The 20,671-nt window shown below is 41.4% G+C and overlaps 1 protein-coding gene across 2 annotated transcripts in view; it reads left to right on the forward strand.

Annotated features, from left to right (window-relative positions):
- Positions 1–10,340, forward strand: part of LOC130175780 (A disintegrin and metalloproteinase with thrombospondin motifs 20) — a 116,589-nt gene extending 106,249 nt beyond the window's left edge. For both annotated transcript variants that reach the window (XM_056386322.1, XM_056386321.1), the window contains exons 30-39: positions 1,953–2,126; positions 3,062–3,232; positions 3,980–4,186; positions 4,524–4,653; positions 5,545–5,639; positions 5,745–5,839; positions 5,995–6,128; positions 7,680–7,771; positions 8,113–8,217; positions 8,493–10,340. In XM_056386322.1, the coding sequence (XP_056242297.1) occupies positions 1,953–2,126; positions 3,062–3,232; positions 3,980–4,186; positions 4,524–4,653; positions 5,545–5,639; positions 5,745–5,839; positions 5,995–6,128; positions 7,680–7,771; positions 8,113–8,217; positions 8,493–8,582 (1,293 nt within the window). In that variant the 3' untranslated portion in view covers positions 8,583–10,340. The remainder of the gene's footprint in view (positions 1–1,952; positions 2,127–3,061; positions 3,233–3,979; positions 4,187–4,523; positions 4,654–5,544; positions 5,640–5,744; positions 5,840–5,994; positions 6,129–7,679; positions 7,772–8,112; positions 8,218–8,492) is intronic.
- Positions 10,341–20,671: the final 10,331 nt, after the last annotated feature.

Raw genomic sequence — 20,671 nt, forward strand, 5'->3', positions numbered from 1 at the left:
GGAAATTTGATACTCGCTGTATAATGCGCAGATTTTCTGACTGTGTGAAATTGCTGGAGCCTGGATCTGTTCTTTGAGGTCTAGAGGCGGGGTGATGGGAGGGGGGCTACGGAGAAATCAGCCTGATCAGCTCAAGCCTGACAGAGTGCTTCCTCAGTATGCCTCAGTATGCAGGTATGCTTCTCAAAGCAACATCAAAGAGATGTTTGAGATAGACCTTTGTGTGACCCGAGATATATACGGCTTACAAAGAAGTGACAAACTGGCTTTGGATTAATTAAGTACCATTGTACAGGAGCATCAAAGCAGCTGCTCTGCACACTGCAGACCAAACAAACATCCTAAAATATTGTCACATTAAAGTGAGTCTGTGAGACTTTTGAAAGAAGAAATAACACAGTCTTACTTAGGGAAATGACAACTTAAAGTCATACACTTCAGGTCAAAACCAATAAAATGAACCCTTGCTCAGTTTAATACACTCAGGGGTTTTTTTATTGCTACAGCCTTACTTGGTCCGTAGTGACTGTATATAAAGATGGATGACGCCTGTCCACGTCCTCCCGCTGAACAAAAATGAAGCCAAAATTCTGCTGTAATCTTGAGCTGGTAATGTCATTTGGAGCCAGAGTCTGCGGAGTAGTGATTAGCCGGTGGCGCCGCAGCATCAAGGTCCCGCCCATACATCCGCCCAACCCAATCACGAGTCAGTCACAGCTGTCAATAATGATGTCACACCCTTGTTTTATAGCATCAAATAACTAATTAAAACCAAACTTATGAGAAACAACATTTGAACATACATCAGCTGTAAGAATTACCTAAAATGACAGAAAACATCTTTAGGAAAAATGTATTTGACGTTCACTTTTTTTATAGTGTGGCCAGTGTCCCATCTGCTAACATGGAGGGGGTGGGGTTTATGACCTATACTGCAACCAGCCACGAGGGGGCGATCAAGATATTTTGGCTTCAGTTTTGTGCAGCTGTCATGTCACACAACATTAGCTTATGGTGACCAGTTAGCTAGTGTTAGCAACGTTTAGATAGATATTTCTGTATTGATTACTTGAGTCGGTTCACTGGCTCTTCCCATGTGAGATTTTATTACAAAAGTAAAACAAGAAGTAAACACACAGTGTCTCAGCAGAGGATTTGTTTGTTGTCTTCTGCCTGCGCCTCTTTTCCACAATACATGTGTCAAGCAGATACCAAGTGTATTAAGATGTTGCCCATGAAGTTGCTCCCCAGGCAAATACGCCAAAAAGGTTTTCTTTCTTGGTTTTTTGCTTTGTCACAGATTCATGTCTCTTTCCCTGAGCCCTTAAGACCCTGACTTTACATTGAGATGACATCATGCATCTAAAAATAGCTTTTGTAGCCTCTGGGAGAAAGTACGCCATTATGGTTTAAGGACTTATAATACTATTTGATCTTGTTTGTAGTTTGAGGTGCCCTGTCAACAGCTTTACAGACATAAAATGTCTTTTCTAATGGTCGTCTATGAGAAAAAATTGTATTCTGCAGTGCACAAGATATTTTAGTTGCAATACCACGGTTGGCCACTGGGACAAATTTACAGCAAATAATACCTCCATGAATTCCAATCGTTCTCAGTCGAGTCCCCTAAATGCATTTAAACCTACTTTAAACCCCACCCTCCAGAACTATGTCAGTATTACCCCAATGACATCTTTAGGGTTATTTTATCAAACTTTGGAAAGCCTCTTTCAGAAACACAGAAGATGTTATACATACTTTTCTCCTCCTGACAAGTAAAAATGAACCGTGTAAAATCAGAACAGTGCACCTTCAAGGTGAACTCACTGAAAATAATTATCATATTCATACTGCATTATATTCTTGCAGCTGTTCTTGTATGAAAAACACAAAAGAACATGTCATACATCAACTTTTCCATTTAGTGTCTTTTTCTGTGTCTGTTTCCCCAGTGCTCTGTCACCTGTGGAGTCGGAGTTCAGGAGCGAGATGTTTACTGCAGGCTAAAGGGCACCGGATTAGTACGGGAGGATCTCTGTGATGCTCGCCAGCGGCCCGCTGCCGCCCGACCATGCCAAACTGCAGAATGCACACATTACTCTTGGGTCGCTGGTGAATGGGAAGAAGTAAGTACAGACTCTTATTCTTTCTTCCTCTTCCTGTGTATAACTCGCGCTCTTCCTCACTCCCAGTGTGAGACAGATTTACAGATGTTAAACCATCTTATTAAGACTTTTATTGGCTGAGATCTCCGCTTTCTCTCTCTCCCTCCCTCTCTCTCTCTGCACCATTAAATGGACGACCTGCAGGTACCCTTGCTCTCTTGCGTCAGTCGTGAGAGCTTTAGTGATAACCATCAGTCGGTATATCATACGGTATCAAACCTCAAAGTCGTGATGGCCATCATCCCTTTGGTCCTGCTGGATATTACTGTTCTGTGTCATGCTAGCTAGACTGTTTTTTTTTCTTGGATCTCCCTTTAATGTCCAGTGCTTTGTCCTCAAAAGTGAGGCATAAAAAGAGGGGCACCATGTAGGGACATAGCACTGTGTCCTCCTGCTGCAGGAATGTTTGCAGTGTTCAGATTCCTGTCCGTGTTGCCTCGAGAACTTACAGACTCCTTCCTGTCACAGTCGGGCCCTGAAATCTTTTCTGTTCTCATGCGATACAGATAAAATGTCATTAAAATCCACACACCGCAGACTTTTCACATGAATACATTTTAAGATGCTGGTCCATGTCATTACTTTTAAATACTCCTATAAACTATCACTAGGCCTGAGGGAAACCATCTTAACTTTTATCTTTAATGGTAACATTGTCAACCAGAGCACATGTTTGTGGTTGTGTTACCATTGTCATATGACTGTCAGTTTTATCTACTTGTGCAAACCTTTATATAATAAGGAGTGTGCGTTTGTGGCCATCTGGGTAGCTAAACAGGCAAGCTGGAGTCTGAGAAGTCAGTGATGCTGTTGCTGAAAGAACAACACTGCCCCCCCTCTGCCAGCTCCTCTCCACTCTTACTGACTTCATCCCACATATGATTTTTTTCTTGTAGTGTAATGCAACCTGTGGAGAAGGCATGAGGAGCAGGAAGGTGGGGTGTATGGGCCCAGGGATGACACCCGTCCAGGATGATTACTGTGAGCCATCGACCCAGCCTCCGTCACATCAGCACTGCAAGGCAGCTCCCTGCCACTACATATGGATCACAGGGGAATGGTCTCAGGTAGGAAGAAGATCCCACTCCAAAATCATCATCACCCAATTCTTCCTAGCGTAAGCGACGTCTTGACATTCAATGTTTTATTCAACCAACACTTCAAACCCCCAAAAGTGTTCAACTTAAAATGATATGAAACAAAAAAAAGTAGCAAATCCTCACATTTCAGAAGCTAGAACTCCTCCCCCCTTGTATAAGTGTATCTTCAACCTTTGATCCAATTGAATTTTTCTGATAAATGGAAGAAATAGCTGTTACTTTTTAGCCTATTTAAAAACCTACTGGACCAGCTAAAACATGCATTGTCACAAAGATTAAAAAGGCTCTTCTGAAAAGACAGCATTTTGGAGATATGTGGTTTTCACAGGACAGTGATGAAGGTTTGGCATTTTTGGCTGAAATTTTCATTAATAAATGTATTACTATTTATATCTACTGTATATATATATATATATGTATATATATAGATATATATATATATCTATATATATATAGATATAATAACAAACTACAACTCACCTAATCAACTAATAGGTAGGTTCTCATTAGTTGTACATTAGCGCCACAGAGGCCCAGATGAAGAAATCTGCTTCTGTATTTGATGTTACTGCTCCGTGCAAGCATTCACTCATGTCACTATTAGTAATTGTCTGTGTGTGTGTGTGTGTGTGTGTGTGTGTGTGTGTGTGTGTGTGTGTGTTGTGTGTGTGTGTGTGTGTGTGTGTGTGTGTGTGTCTTTGTGTGGCGGTTCAGTGCTCTGCCAGCTGTGGTGTTGGCTACCAGCAGCGTATCGTCTCCTGCTCCGTGGTTCCCTCCTCCCAGGCTGCGCACCCATACGCTGCTGCCCAGTCCTCCTCTGCCAGCACCCACTGCCCAGAGCCTCACCCTCCTGGCACCCGGCCGTGCCTTCTCAGGGACTGCCCGCACACAACCTACTGGAAAGTTGGCCCGTGGAGCAAGGTGAAACAGAAAGCACTTGTTAGGCAGCGAGAAATCCTCTCCAGCTAATTGCCTTTTTCACAAAACATTTTGATGACCTGCGCATTTTACACTCCTGCTGATAAAGCTCATTTGTGGATTTGGACTTGGTTGGAGCTTGTTTGTTAATTGTTTTGTTGCTGTGTGTGGGAATTATTTTGTGTGTGTGTGTGTGTGTGTGTGTGTGTGTGTGTGTGTGTGTGTGTGTGTGGGAATTATTTTGTGTGTGTGTGTGTGTGTGTGGGAGAATTATTTTGTGTGTGTATGTATGTATGTGTGTGTGTGTGTGTGTGTGTGTGTGTGTGTGTGTGTATACCAGTGCTCACAGACCTGTGGCGCAGGAGTGATGGAGCGCAGAGTGGAGTGTGTGACCTCCAAAGGCCAACCGTCCAAACACTGCCGTCCATCAGAAAGACCCGAGTCTCAAGCTGCATGTCAAGACAGAGAATGTGAGTCTTCTCTTCTTTTCTCTTCTTCTCTTCTCTTTTCTTTTCCTCTCTTCTCTTCTCTTCTCTTCTAGGTTTAGCCGTTAACTCAATCATTGTACCATCTCGTCCAACCTCTCTGATCCATGCAGTGTTTGCTGCCAACAAACATAGAATGTGTAGAGTAATGGTATTAAATTGACTGTGCTGTATATGGCAACCAGCCCCATATCTGATTGTGTTTATAGAAACTCAGCTTTTTGCTTGGTTTTAACACATTAGGCAGAACAGCGACCCCCAGGTTAAAGCCTCTTGGAGTGATTACTTAGTGGAACAATAAATAGACAGTCAGCAGTTTTCTACAAAGCGTGATACGGACGGTCTGTCAGAACGCCTCAGGGCTGAGTGTTGGGGGGCCGAGGCGGCCTTCATTGTGGAATCGCAGGCACTGTGAAGCCCGGCAGCGGGCCAAAGTTTGCAGGTTCTCTCCCCCACATTTCAGATGTTTCAGTACTGGCGCGCTGGACTGTTCATTCCCTACTTGGCTTCTGCCAAGTCAGGCACTAGCAAAATTAAAATGATATGCTCGAGTGACAGCCAGTTCTGCGGTAAAGTATTAATGCTAATCAGCTAATCAGCATGATAGGAGCTCGAAAGCACTCTGGGACAACAGAGGAGGCCACACAAAGAATGAGACGTTTACAAGAGCTCTCATTTAAGAAAACAAGCTTACAATCCTTTTTAATAGTAGTGTTTAGTTTAGTAGCTTTCGCAATATTTTCGTCATTTCTTGACAAAAGATTTATAGCTCGAGTAGCTCGCAGAATTAAAGTGGCTTAAAAACTGTGGCAGTCTTCAATGTCAAGGTTTCCTGCCCCCTCACCCTCCCTCTCCACTACTTATTTCTCCTCCCAGGCCAATTGTTCGCCTCCTGCCGAGAGGTCCAGATGAGACAGGGTGTGAGGATAGATGGTGAATACTATCTCAAAGTCAAGTCCCGGATCCTGCAGGTGTGTCTGTTCTGTCAGAACTGCTCCCGCACACATCATGACTCAACCCGCAGCTTCCCCACAGCAGGCTCTCATATGTTGTCTCTAAATGTGTGTGCCCCTCAGATTTACTGTGCCGAGATGCAGACTGATTTCCCCAAGGAGTACGTGACCTTGCGCAGCGGTCAGACGGACAACTTCTCAGAGGTGTATGGACACCGGTGAGAATAATGCAGTGATGACTGATGTGACTCAGAGTAGCTTTGTATAGGATCGTGTAATGTGTGAATATGAGTTATTGTGCCGCTCAGGAATGAAATGTAGCGTTTATAGGAGTCTGAAATAAATCCTAACACTCATTGTCCTTAATACAAAGGTTGCTGAACCCTTTTGAATGCCCGTATAACGGCAGCCGAAGACAAGACTGCGACTGTAGGAATGACTACTCAGCAGCGGGATACACACTCTTCCACAAAGTTCGTCTGGACCTGAGCTCTCTGAGGATAATGAGTGCGTAATTACTGTGTGATTGCCTTACATTGTCTACTGTAATGAGACCACACATGAGTGTTGTTTTAACCCTCACATGACTCATCCTGTAATGCTAATAAGGCCTCCTTTAAAAAAAGTCTTGGCCTGTCCAAATGCATGTATGTGTTGCTTTTCCCTACACTCTCTCCTCTGAAATCAAAATAATGACCTTTCATCGCTCCATGTTCACATCACAAGACGGGGACTTGAAACCGGGCCTCCCGGCACAAACACGTGAGCGCGAGAATAAAGGAATGCGTGCGTGCACATATAGACATGCGTGCCTGCTCTCGAGCGCACGGACAATATGCGACGCTGCGCCTCCCCACACATCTTTTTCTTCGACGAGCGCACGCGAAAAAGGCATGAAGACACAAGAAGCACACACACCCATGCGTGCAGTCGCATCAATATCAAACACTTAATCATACTAGCATGTGAGGAACCATCACACTTTCTCAGACACACACACACACACACACACGTCTTCAGGCCATATTCCTTCGCCCATTATAACAGTCAGCTCCACCTTCCCTGTTGTGTCAAAGTATGCCTTTGATTAGAGTATGTGGATTAGTGTACAGTGTGTGTGTGTGTGTGTGTGTGCTTAGAGGGGAAGTTGGATTATAACTTACACAGTCATCCTCCCATCCTCCTCATCCAGTCCAGGTCCTGACAGCACATGTTCCCACCCTCCCTCTGCATGGTACTCATTTGGCTTTCGGGCGGCTTGAAGAGAGCTGGGGGGGGGGGGGGGGGGGTAATGAGTTCAAGATGAAGGGAAGATTATGAAGAGGCTTCAGTGTGCCCCGCGCATCTCATGAACTTTATCATCATCTTATACAGGGGCTATGAAGGGAGGGCAGGATGAGGTACTCATTTTGGCTATCATGTGTGACAATGCAGGGTACATGGAAGATAAAAGCAGGTTTGATTTGCATAACCAGTTCATTCATAGATAGGATATTGTTTGGCTGTTGTAAGTCTGGCTGGGCTATGATGGCCAATTTCAGTTTGGATCTGTTTACCTGTTTGTAAAATACTTGGATCCATGGGTTTAATAAACCTCTTATCACATCTTTTATCCTCAGTGCACAAAACATTCAGGTAGTCATTAAATAAACAGTTAGCATAGCATAGCAACTTTGAATTTGAGTTCTTTGAAGGAACATACTGATGCTTTTCGTGACTTAAAAACGTTGAACAGTAAACTTGACAAAGGATTTAATATCATTAAGATCTGATAAGTGGATTAGTTACTGCTTTAAGATTCAAACTCTAACAACCTTTTAGCCGAAAAGTTCTTTTAATTTTTTTTTTTTTTTTTATAGAAAGAGTAAAAAGCATCTGGCAACGTGACAGTAAAGTGACATCAACCCTGCAATGAAGTTTAATTGCATAAACTGTAGTTGCTGATCTTCTGCAGCTATCTGTGTGGTTATTTACCTCTGAGCAGCTGTCTTCACTCTGTGTTTACCTCTGCTGTTGCACTATGTGACTCTAGATCTGTATCATTTTTCTGTTTACCAGTCACAGACCTCCAGTTTTCCCAGACTCTTCTTGGTCGACCTGTGCCCTTTGCTACAGCAGGAGATTGTTATAGTGCAGCCAAATGTCCACAGGTTAGTGAATTACTGTACACTGTGGCCTCATAGCAATGTGTCAATTTTTATTTTTTTTCGCATCATGTTTGTCAGTGGCCTGACAATCAAAGAAGAGAGATTTTTACTAAACATTTGTTGCTATAATTCCCTGCTGGACCTGCTTTCCCAGCACTTAAAGGTAATAACTTCCAGCTACTCTGTTGGAGTAGCTCAAAGTGCTCCTCAGCACAGTGTATCTGTAGTATGCATGTGAGCCCATCCTTCTGCAGTTATATCCATAGAACATCTCTGCAAATATGAATACATTTGACCTTCCTGGTTAAATAGCCGCTCTGACATAACTGTATCTCTGTTCACAGGGACAGTTCAGCATCAATATGATTGGCACTGGCCTCAAAGTGGCTGAGACCACCAAGTGGACATCTCAGGGCAACTATGTTTCCGTCAAAGTCCACAGATCTGAGGTAAGAAGTTGAAAAAAAGATTTATAAAAATGTTGCTCTTTTGTATGACACTATGTGGCTCTTTCATAATGGATTTTCCAATGAATGTTTACTGGGATAATTACGCTTCATGTTGGGTCTTGCAGTAGCCGTGAAATGTCTTCTGAATTGCCATGTTGTATTTCTGTCTGATTCACTGAAGAGGAATCCCCGCTGACATTTATGAAGTTCTTATTCTCTGCGTGAAAAGCTGCCCTTTGCCCACGCTCCCCTCCCTCATCTGTTTCTGTCTGTAGGACGGAACAAGAATCTACGGTCGCTGCGGTGGTTTCTGTGGGAAGTGCATTCCCCAGGCTCACAACGGCCTGCTCCTTGAAGTCCACTGAGGGCCATGCAGAGACCAAACCCCTAAATCTACCCTGAAGACAGTAGCCCAGGAACATGCAATAACAGTGATTTGTTTGAGCCTGTAGTCATCTGTGAGTGTGGTGGTGGAGCATTTAACAGTAATCATTCTATAGTAACATCCCCAGTTCCCAAATGGCAGCTAAAACATACATGACACTAACCACCGTGCAGTACTCCAGGGCCGCTGTCGGGTCCTTCATCCAAACTGCTAACTCTGAAGAGGATCCGGCTGCAGTATATTTGCGTGCCATCAGTGTTGCAGTGGCTATCGAACACACCTTCGCTTTGAAACCTAGAATGCTTTTTGTTCTGACACTGTTTTTTATCATCATGCAAAGGGATACAGTTCCTCAAAACATTGGGAGAGCAACAACACAAACAGTAGAAAAACCCTAATAGACACATCCTCTCTGTTCAAGAAGCAAATCCTCATTTAAAAAAACAGCATTCTCTTGTGGTACTTGTGGAAATGAAGTGTATTTTGTAAAAAAAAAAAAAAAAAAATTCAAGAATTCCATCATGAAATACCTGGAACTAAACTTGTTATATGTGACCTTCCATGGTACATAGTTATTTCTATCTAAAGCTCTTGTAAGCGTTTAGTTGACACTTATCTAACTGACTTGCAATCAATGAGACATTATAAAAAATCAACATACTGTATGTATGTAATAATCACTGCAGTCCTCTAGTAATGAAGAGGTGCTACAGACAGGCATCAGAGTAGAATGTGAGGTATGGCTTTGTTATTGTTTTACAGTATGACAGCTATTAGGGTGATATAAAAATATGTAATACAAAAACAAATTTTTTTTTTTTTTTTTGCGACTACTGAGAAAATCTTGGCCTTAAAGGAATAGTTCAACATTTTGACATTTATGTTTGTTTACTTTCTGGTTAGATGAGAATTTGAATACCACTCTCATGTCTGTCCGCTAAATATGAAGCTACTGCCAGCAGCTAGTTAGCTTAGCTTAGTGTATTTCCCAAACTGTCTAACTATTCCTTTAGTGCGCAAGACTTATAGAAAGAGTAATGTGGCAAATTTAGTAACTACTGATGTCCTCCCAGACCTGCCTTATCTCAGAGGTCAAACTTTAGGAGAACGTTAACATTAATGTTAACATGAACTCAGAACGTTAGGAGCCGTTAGAGCAAGAGCAGATCATTTTAGTATTCATTTTTTGTGTGTTTGTAACCTGTCTGCTGTCATTCTCCTGTCAGTCATTTCACCAAACTACTGAAACCTGTGTAGACAGTCCACTGACTGACATAGAGGCAATGTAAACACCAGTGCTGTGAGGAAATAACTGACATTTTTCAATATTTCCTAGTGTTTAAGTACAGTTTAAAAGTTTTCCATGGCTTTTTTTAAACCATGAGGATTGTTGTATTTTTTAAGAAATTTATTAGTGTTATTTTAATTACGTCACACAGACAAGTTCTCATCTGTTACGCCGTGACACAGTATCAGGTGTGATGTCTCATGTCACACCCTCCATCGGGCCTGCTGTAGGTACCTGCAACCCCTACCTCTCACAAACACCCATACTCTACTGAGATATGTGTTGTAATATATTTATGTCTGACCATATTTATTCTATATTGACTTGTAGATACATTCTGTGTTTTAAGGTACAATGACTACTACCAACAGGGAAGCCATTGTCTGATGTTTTTGTCATACATCTGCTTTGCTAAAAAAAAAAAAAGAAAAAAAAAAAAAAGATATTAGCCTGCTATTTGTAGTGTATAACCACTAACCTTAAATGAGGATCTTTTGAACGGTGCTTTTGAACTACTGGAATTACCTCTGATCTTGAGAAGGAAAACACTGGCTATGGGAATAATACTTTGCTTTGGCAGAGCTTCAGTTCATTCTGACAGTTTGCCTTTGACGTCTCTTCAGCAGACGTAGCATCTGCCTAGAAATGCATGGCATGGTCCTCTTATTAATGTAGCTGAAAAACTAGCTGCAAGGTTGCCAGATTATATCAGACTGCATGAGGAAATCTGGCCTGGAGTCGTACTTAACTCATCATATATGACTTTCACCATGACCACTACTACAAGCAACCTAACATGCTGGTACTCTGATGTTGAGCTTTAACCAAAGTTAGAAGATAGATGCAGGTATTTTTTTTTCTTCTCAGACAATGCAGCTTCTTTTGATTTAAAGAATGGCTGAAAAATAAATGAAAAAATAAGTCAATGAGCAGCTAGAAAACCTTTGGCTATCATTCATTGTTATGATGGTCAATTGTTCTATGAGGTCTGTATCAGAAATTTAAAGAATACTTGATGCACTATGTGCCATAAATTTTGTAGAAATGTAATCCTGTTTGGTTTTTTTTTGTTTTTCTTTTTTTTGTAATAACCATTAAGATTTGTAACTTATGATATATGTGTATTTTTAATATTCATACTTGAATTGTAAACAGTGTGCTAAATATTGAATGGGCATTGGTACTGAATAGAGAAACAGTGTGCTTGTTTGCCATGCTTTATCCAAAGATGTTTTTAAGAATCATATGTACCTACAGTATGTATGTAGCCTGTATAAAAGAAATGAATGATTGATTCTGGTGCTATGGTTACTAATCGTACCAATACTGTATGTCATGCTACTATACTAACGCTGTCAAAAAAGTAAGTATTAATAAAACATGCTTTTCAGCTGACTCACAGCTTGATTTATATTTATTTTATTTGTAATACACATTTCTCAAAATAATTGCTCATCCAGCATTTAAATATATATTTTTACAACATTAAAGATCAAGTGAGGGACTAAGGCTTCAGTGCAGTAGGAGACCATGGTGTCCTTGAGGGAAATCAAATAAAGACGTGCACTGAAAATGCATAGTAAGTAGTAGTTAGGCATATTAGGGTGTTAAAGGTGTCAGGAGAGGAGGTGCACTCAGAAACAGATGAGTCTTCGAGAGATTCTTGAAGATGGCGAGGGACGCCCCTGCTGTGACAGTATTCAGTAGCTTGAACCACAGATGTGAACAGTCTGGACTGTGATTGTCTTGTGTGCAGGGATGGCAATGCCAGACAACATTTCTTGGAGCAGCGGCCAAGAAGGAGAATAAAGCTGTATGATTGAATTCAAGTAAATATGTGCAGACCCAGAAGTTACTCTGAAAGCAATCCTTAGTGACTTGAATTGGATTCGGGCAGCCATGGGTAGTCAGTGCAGGTCGATGAGTAGCGGACTGACGTGCCCTTTTGGGCAAAAACCAGACAGGCTGCCGCATTCTGGACCATCTGTAAGGGTTTCACTGTGCGTGAAGGGAGCCCCCCCCGCCCCCAGAAGAGCATTGCAGTAGTGGAGGCGAGAGATAACCCGACCGGGAGACAGATGCAGCATGATCAGAGAATGATTGCTAGTCATCAAACATGACACCCAGGTTTCTTGGACCTTGACTGAACAATAAGGAACACACATTTTTGAATGGAGGGGGGCTTTCAATATTATACAAAGATGATAAAAAGGGTTTCAACAAAATGCTGTGGATAAAAACTGAAGTCTTTGTTACCACCATTACAAACTTCGCCACAGAGAGGCCATTTGCTTAATAAAGAAAGGCAGCAGGTCAGTGCTTGGTGGGTGCTTGTGATTGCCAGATTGTGGCTCCATGTGGATTCATTTAGTGGTGCAGGTTGCATTTCCACAACATGACTTTCTGGAGTTCAGTTCCACTCAAGAGACACATAAACAGAGCTAGTACCCTTAAATCCATTTCTCACTGCACTACACTTATTCTTGAGTTCTGGAAACAACCGAAGCTGTCCACTGCCTGATGACTCATCAAATTGTTCTGTCAAATCCACGAATGAGGTAAGTTCCAAGTGAGCTTTGAAAACTTCACCAAGAGCTTGAAAGTACCATTTTTGAGGAATTATTTCACCAGAATGACTGTATTAAAAGGTGCAGGTACTTCAGCAAAAGGCAAACTGTTTATGTACAAGCCACTTTTCCAGGGCTCATTGCACAGAGATAGCTTTGTACATTAAATGAAAACAGATACTGTGGTCCCTCAAGAGCCGCTTTGATTCCTTGCCAGAAGCCTGCCTTGGTCCCTAAAATCTAATCTCAGGATTTGGAAGAGTCCTGAAGCACGACAACAACTCCCCTCACAAGCAGTTTTCCAGTGAAATCAAGCTGTGCTGAGGTCCTTCCAGGCTCTCCAGGCTATGTGGACAAGTTAGGAAAAATCTTCCCTGGCCTGCTTGCTGTGAGCATAAACCAGACGTCTTTAATGACTGAACTGAAAAACACAAACATGCACTGAGAATCCTCATAAAAGACACTAATGATTGATGTTTACCATGAAGCGCTTTGAGGTAACAGCACAGACATTCCAGTGCAATCTGCGGCTGCAACCTGCTCTGAAGAGCACTTATCCAGAACCCACCATGGCTCATCAACATTTGGTACATTTGCAATCTTTACTTCAAGCTTACATATTATGGAATGGCTACATTTAATACGTTTTTTAAATCAAATTGAATTGAATGGAATCAGTTATACTCACACAATCCAATATTATGCTTATGCAATAGAACCTACAGCTATAGGCATCTGGTATTTAACCATTGCAATACGACTGCAACCATATTGGCTCCTAAAATACATTTATAAAAAGGTCAACTGATTAACATTTAGCATATTTTTAAAAACACATTGTATTTCTGGTTAATTAAGCACTCAAAGGCCAGCAGCATCCACCTAGTGACCCAAAGAAACACCATATCCTAAAATGAGCAAACAGTGACCCCTAGTGGATCAAACAAGACTCTACATCTACTGTCCTTACTGATAGATACTGTAGTCATGAAGCAACTACATGAGCCTTTATGAATAGATATGTCCTTGGATCTTGATGATATGTTATGTTACTGTATATAGGGTAAGGGTAGGCTAGGTGCTGTGTTACATTAGTTTGTAATGATCTCTGTGGGAGGCTGCTGCAGCATCAAGCACCTGTTGGATATGTGTAAATGTATTGTGTTACACTGACATACTCAGCCAATGATACTTTTAAATAAAACTTTTATTTAAAATGTCAAACAGATGATAAAAAATATTCATGAATATATTGAAAAGGCACAGTGAAGACAAACTGTAAAACAATGGGAAATGTCCAAATAACATGACATAGAGTAAGATGACATGCAAAGGTAAAACTTGAAATAATGACAGATACATTATTCTGAGACAGTATGTGCAGACAGATCCATACTACTGTACAGTGTAAGAGCCTCAACATCTTCTTCGCTGGCTGACAACTGGAGCCTTTGGACAGAGAGTATAGTGGCTGTCAGCACAAAACTGCATCTAAAGGTGGTGATAAGATATAGCAGCACCAGCTCACCATTGAAAATATCCAGCATCAGCATGATAAAAGCACCAGACTGTTTGTCCTGCCTGCCTCTAAAATCTGGGCTTTCTCTGTGTTAACTACTGCAGAGAATACTGAGTAGTAAAAGCTGAAAGAAACGGCAAACATATTACCATGTCTTTCCTCTGTAAACCACTGTATCTGCTGCATTTCATCCTTGCTAGTTGGAGTGACAACAGTGTCTGTTTGTTGTGTGTTTACTGGCACCGTGGTTTTCTGTATAGTGTCTGTCCCTTGCAGTCTTTTCCACAGCAGACAGAATAACACAGGTGTTTCTTATAACATTAACGATGGCTTCATGCGCCCCATGTGAGTCATGACAGTGTGACAGTGAGTCCTCTGTGAAAAGGCGTACAGGGTGAGTTTTTATCAAAGATAGCAATGGTTTGCATGAAGAAGAATAATGACTTTTGAGTTAAAATATCACAGATTTCTTGTTGAAATGCCCTAGAAGTGATTTAGAAAAAAAAAGAAAAAGATACATACTTTCCGATTTAACACCTAATTTCAATGGAACTGACCTAGTGAGGAAACATAACTAAGGTAAAACTTATACGGCACCTTTTTTGCTGACCAGTAGATGGTAGTAAAACATTAGAAAACCCTGCCTACTGTCATGATATTGTTTATAAAGACTCATGCAAGGTTAACTGTGAGCAAAGGAGCAAAGACATAGATCACGATTTTTCATCAGTACTTCCTACAAATGTATTCTATATTGTCTATATTGTGGTCTATGTGTCATATATGCATGGATTTTATGGTTTTTGTGAGGTTTTGTTTTTTGACCATGTACTGCAAGCTGTTCCATGCATCACCGTGTTTTGTGTAGGGAATGGACTCCTGTATAAACAGCAGTGAACACGAACACCTAGTTTCCCAGCTCAGCTGTCCTTGAAATGATTTTTCACACTGGAAGTCGTTGCAGCAGGAGGAGATTGTTTAAGCGAGATCAAATCCTTGTATACCTCACACATGCTCGCATAACTCCCTCCCACCCCTCACTCACACACACATTATATCCTATAGTGGAACAGTTGGGCTTGAACAGTATCAGTTTCATCTTTTGATGCACCATGTCTGCTTCAAAATCCATGAAAACCACACACGATTACACAGTTATCTCCACTGCCAACTGGGCTATCAGTAGTTTTGGGGTAGAGAAGCTGTTGGCACTTTGCCTCACAGGCATTATAGACTGTACTGTCAGCCTGGCTGCCAGCGTTTTTGAAGGAAACAGTGTCAGCTTTGACTTTAACTGGCTGAGACTGAATGAGGTCATTTTTAGGTATTGTGTTACATGTCTAGAGTGTCCATTTTGTAACAGCTGCATGCGATGTGTGGGGGACTGCAGCCTGCCTAGGTCCAAAGCTGACCACCTATTCACTGCATATGGCTGGGTGGTATGCTGTCAGAGATGGGCATGGTCCAACTGGAGGAGGTATGAAGGGGGTGAGGGGTTGGTGTTGGACCCCTGGGGTCCGCAAGTATGTGCCAATAGCCTATATGCACATGTTGTGTGGTGAAAAATGTGCTTGCATTGTTTGAACCGTGAACGTGAGACTCCGGTGTGAATCACACATTAAGGGGGGCAGAGAACAGAACACACTCACTGGAGGATTTTCATAACTGCTCATGGATCTTTGTTAAGACTCCATGCAATACAGCACAGTATTGTTTGGTGAGTCACATTTTGTTGCTATTGTTGAGCCTCAAAGTACTCTACTTGTTATACAACCAAAGCTACAGCTTTGGTTCTCAAAGTGAAAATAGTCATAAAAGTCTGTTGACAGTCATTTAGGAAATACACACATTATGACCAGTGGCAGTGTTTTCATTGCAGAAAATACTTTCCCATTGTAAAACTGTAGGCTGTTAAGCAGCCTGGAAAATGTTGCCCCATGTCAGCATGGTTAGAATGAATGAGGCAAAGGCCAGACACGGCTATAGCTGCAAGCTGTGGCCGGTATTTCGTGTGTGAAACTAGCAGGACTCTCGATAACAGGAGAGGGAGGGGGAGCTTATTATTTTTAACAGCTTAACACTCCAATCAAATGAGCTTTCTGGAGATTTTTACACACTGTTGTGGCTCACGTCACCTGGGTACATTAAACCTCTTAACAGAATGTCCCCTTTGTTCTCCTGCATTTCACAATAACAAGAGGCCTGTGAGGTATATACAGTAGAGCCCAGCCAGTCACACACGCACCTCGTCATGTGTTGACACAGACAATAGAGCATACAAGCAACTGAAATCCAAAAAACAAAAGCACAACATTTTTTTTCTTGTGGCCTCAGCATTTTGGGGGTTTCAAGAAGCGACATGTTGTATGTGTTCAGTGGAAAAAATTGCAAAGCTTATGAAAAAGATGTTAGCTGGTCATGAGGGAATTCTTGTCAAGGTAGCTTGGAATAGATTATGTCCATGTTTCCATATACTCAATTGTTTTCCTGCTGAAAAGAACTAGATTTTTTTTTTCAGACTAGAGGGGATGCAGACAGCCAAAGACAGAGAAGTCACCTCTTAAAAAAACCTAAACCCTAATATTTTGTTAAGGATCTGGACACACCAGGCTGTCTTTTACAGCTCAGAACCAATACTTTATTGCCTTGATATTTAATAACTTTGTCAAATTTTTTAGAGAGAGATTTGCTTATAAAAACAATTTTGAACTGTTGACATGTTTCATAAGTCTGCCACAGAAAGTGAAGCATTTATTCTGTTTGGTGTATCAAGGGCTCCAGCTGACAAAAAAAACATGGTTAAATACAGTGGATTTTTATATGCTATATATCAATCATTGGTGTTGACAGTACTAACCCTCCTAAATCCAACAGAAGTCTATTCAGATTCCCTTATTGGAGTGTATTAACAGTTTGTTTATAAGATGTCTGACAGGGGGTTACACCTCTCTTGGGTCTGTTACAGAAGTAACATCACTATGTAGGACTTGTATGTATCATATAAAACTTGCAACGTTTCCTTATTAATCATATCAATAGTTAATGGTCATTTCTACATTTTGTCATCAAATGTGCAAGCCCAGTTTGTGGAAGAAGGGTAAACACTTCAAATTAGGATTTTTGGTCCCAGATGATGTGATTGGAGGATTTTCACGGAGAAAAATGGACATATTGCCTTTGCTTCATATGAGCTAATAGGGACACTCAACAAGTGTAAACTAAACTAACTCCTGTAATTTTACTGCTATTATAAAAAAATATCCAAAATGTTTGAATAGAGTAACACTCTGGATGTGAACAGAGATAGCAGACAGAGCAGAGTGTATCAGTGTGATCTCACAGTGGTAGGTAAAACCATTTGGAAGTGATTTATGTCCCATTTTGCACTGATCCATAACCCTGCATTCGACAGGGTTAACTCACATCAATCACTTCTCTGAAGGTCCTCTACCCTCATAAGCCACTTTTTCCTCTGTGCTTGACTAAATAATAGGTTCTGGTTTCTTGTACCCGAGAGACATGTAGACTGGCCCTTCTCTGTCAATGGAAGATACAATCTCTGGACAAGAAATTCCAAGACACTTAAACGTTTGGTTGCACACTCTATCACTGGGACTCTTTGAACGTAACCTCTGTTGTGATTATCAATCATTGTTTCTTTGTATGAAGCTGTGATCATATTAAACCCACAAGAAAGCCCCACTATCGTCCAGCTATTCATCATTCAAAAGGCCCTCAAACCCCAACAATGCCCCCCCCCCCCCCCAAAACATCTCCACCCCTCTGTCTACCTGCTCTAATTAAGAGCCAGTCTAAGAGCCACTGTCTGTCTGGGCTACAGACAATGTGTGTGTGTGTGCGTGTGTGTGTGTGTGTGTGTGTGTGTGTGTCTGGGTATGTCTTTGTGTGAGAATTTGTTTGATTCTGTGTGTGTGTGTGTGTGTGTGTGTGTGTGCGCTTCACTCTGTCAACTATGCCCACAACCCCTCTCTCTCTCTCAGTCTTACTCACTCACACACACACCAATAGTCTATTAGCACATTAGCGTGGCGAGAGGGGCACTCATCCCAGTCTGTAGTAGTGCTACTCAAACACAAAGCCACTTCAGTTGGCCAGTACAATAGCCAATGACAGGCTTTTACCGCGTTATAGTCTCTAACAGAGCTCTCTAGTCCCTATTTGCCATCTTGATAGTAAACTTACGTTCAAATGTACTTCTATTAATTTGAAGGTAAATCTTTACCCACTCAGTGCCTGTAACTTTGAGCTATGAAGAGAGGATTTGAGGGAACAGGAGACCCATGTACTTTACATACATTTTGCATGTGCTGACTGACTCTGTGTGGATTTCTTCACACAGTCCAGAGACGTGCAGGAGAGGTGATTTTGGGACTCCCATAGGAGTGAGTGCAACTGGTTATCAGTCTATGTACAGTATGTGATACCCATGTAATATATTGGCAACCTGTCCAGGATGTACTCCGCCTCTCACCTAACGTGTGCCAGGATAGGTTTCCATCCCCTACATGACATTGCAAAGGATAATTAGATACATAACTGTGTGATGGATGAATTTATGTATTTGAAACAGTTTGACAAGTGGGGGAAAAGCAAGACCTAAATTGATCCAAGTTTTTCCTGTCAAGACATGAAAAAGAAATTAAGCCTCCAAACCCATAATTTCAACTAGGGATGTGTTCTACAAGTGATTAAATTCATGTCTGGATGTGTAAAGGTTTGTTATAGCTTAAATAAAATGAAATGCATGGATCAAGGCCCAGAATCGACTGTTGTATGAAGCTTCTGGCTGTTCTCGAGTGTAAGGACTTTATTTTGAGACGATTACCGTTGGTGCTTCGAACAGCTAATGTCCTCTGCTAACTGGGGGAGGTATTGGATCTTTCTTTTAAGAAAAAGAAGAAATTGTTTGCTTTCTAAATAAGAAATAAAACAAACTGGTAGCTGCTCTGATATGTCCAGTGTTATCAGCATGGATTCTTTACTTTACTTACTGACTGGCATGAGGCTACTTGGCTACTGATGCATGCCTGCATTGTTTTCAAAAGACCCTCAAATTCTTAAGCCTTATGCCTTCCACCCACTGTTCCTATTTTGCACATGAATTACCCAGTGTTGGACGAAATATAATGCGCCATGTAAAAAAAAAACCATGAGCTTTTAACATGCCACGCTGGCAGTAGGATTTCTGATTCCGTTTTAACACCCCATATGGTACGCCAGCTCAACGACGCACACCACCCAGCTGCTTGTGACACATTTATTGGCAGCATCAGTGGCCACTTTGACCAGACTGTCTGTCAGTTGCCATAAGGACTTGAAGATCTGACTCTGATTAATTGGCCCAGAAGACTTGTTAGACACATGATTAGATGTACTCTAATTAGACAGTCATGCGTCAGTATTAACCCCTGCATACTGATTTGTAAGTGAGATTTGTACTGTGTCTTTCTGAAAATCACTAACTGTGATATACTATATAATAACCCTTCAGTGGTACAATTTATTAACATTCTATTTATGTTTCTTGATTCTCCTCACTCCTCAGAGAGCTAAAAATACACTTTGGCTTGTACTTTGTACCCATTGTTTCTGTTTTATTGCTGTTATTCCTATTACTGCTACTTTTAAGACTGAATAAAAAGATTAACAGTGGCGTGTGTCTTATGCAATGGCAGTTTAGTATTTTACTTCCCACTTAGAGCTATTCCAATAAATGTCTTTTTTTTGGCTTTGCTCAACTTTAATTTGTCCGTTTACTTTTTTCCTGAGCAATTCACTCAACCGGTTTGTCTCCATGACAGCATTAAATAACCCCGCAAACACACATTTTTCCCCAAAGCTCTTATCTATTTTAGTGATAAAGTACTTTTCAAGGCAATTTTCCACTACGAGGCCACTGCAATAAGCAGAGTACCTTTTGAAAGATGTTTGAAGAAACCAAGGCCACACAGAGAGACCACTGGAGTGTTGTGTTGATGCTTTGTTAGATAGACACGGCATAGCCAAAGCAAAACCTTGTGTTGTAAGCCCCTCTGTCGCACCTTTACACCTCTCTCATCTTGACCTATTGTTGCATGGCCCTTCACTGACATGCTGTTATCCCTGCATGAATCCACACACACAATAAGGCTCAAGGGATCGTTTTCTCTGAGATGAGATATGCCCGTAGAACAAGACAAAGGCTTCAAACTATCCAAATTATCTCTTCTTGGTGTTCCTCAAAAGGCATTTTAGCTATCTGGGAGAATCATCTTAAATGTTTTTGGCCTACATGTCAAAGCAAAAAGTCTTATTGTGCAAAATGTTCCTCATAGGCAGCAGGGTGTTGATTATTTTCTTCTTTTGTTTTTTGTCAGGTTGTAATTTGATGTTGGCACACAAACACACACACACACACACACACACACACACACACACACACACACACACACACACACACACACACACACACACACACTCTATATCTCCAAGAATGTTACAGATATGTTTGATCTCCATATGAACTTTGAGTCTGTGCACACAAGATGCTTATTAGAGCTGGAGGTGGAATTTTTCTTCCATCTGATTTATATCAGGTGCAAGACTGTGGATGGGTAATTTGGCTGATGGAAGCATTTTTATTACAGAGCTGCGGTTGTGGTGGAAATGACAGGCCTGCCTTACAGAATTTGTGG

This window comes from Seriola aureovittata, chromosome 10 (genome assembly GCF_021018895.1).
Source record: "Seriola aureovittata isolate HTS-2021-v1 ecotype China chromosome 10, ASM2101889v1, whole genome shotgun sequence".
NCBI lineage: Eukaryota > Metazoa > Chordata > Actinopteri > Carangiformes > Carangidae > Seriola > Seriola aureovittata.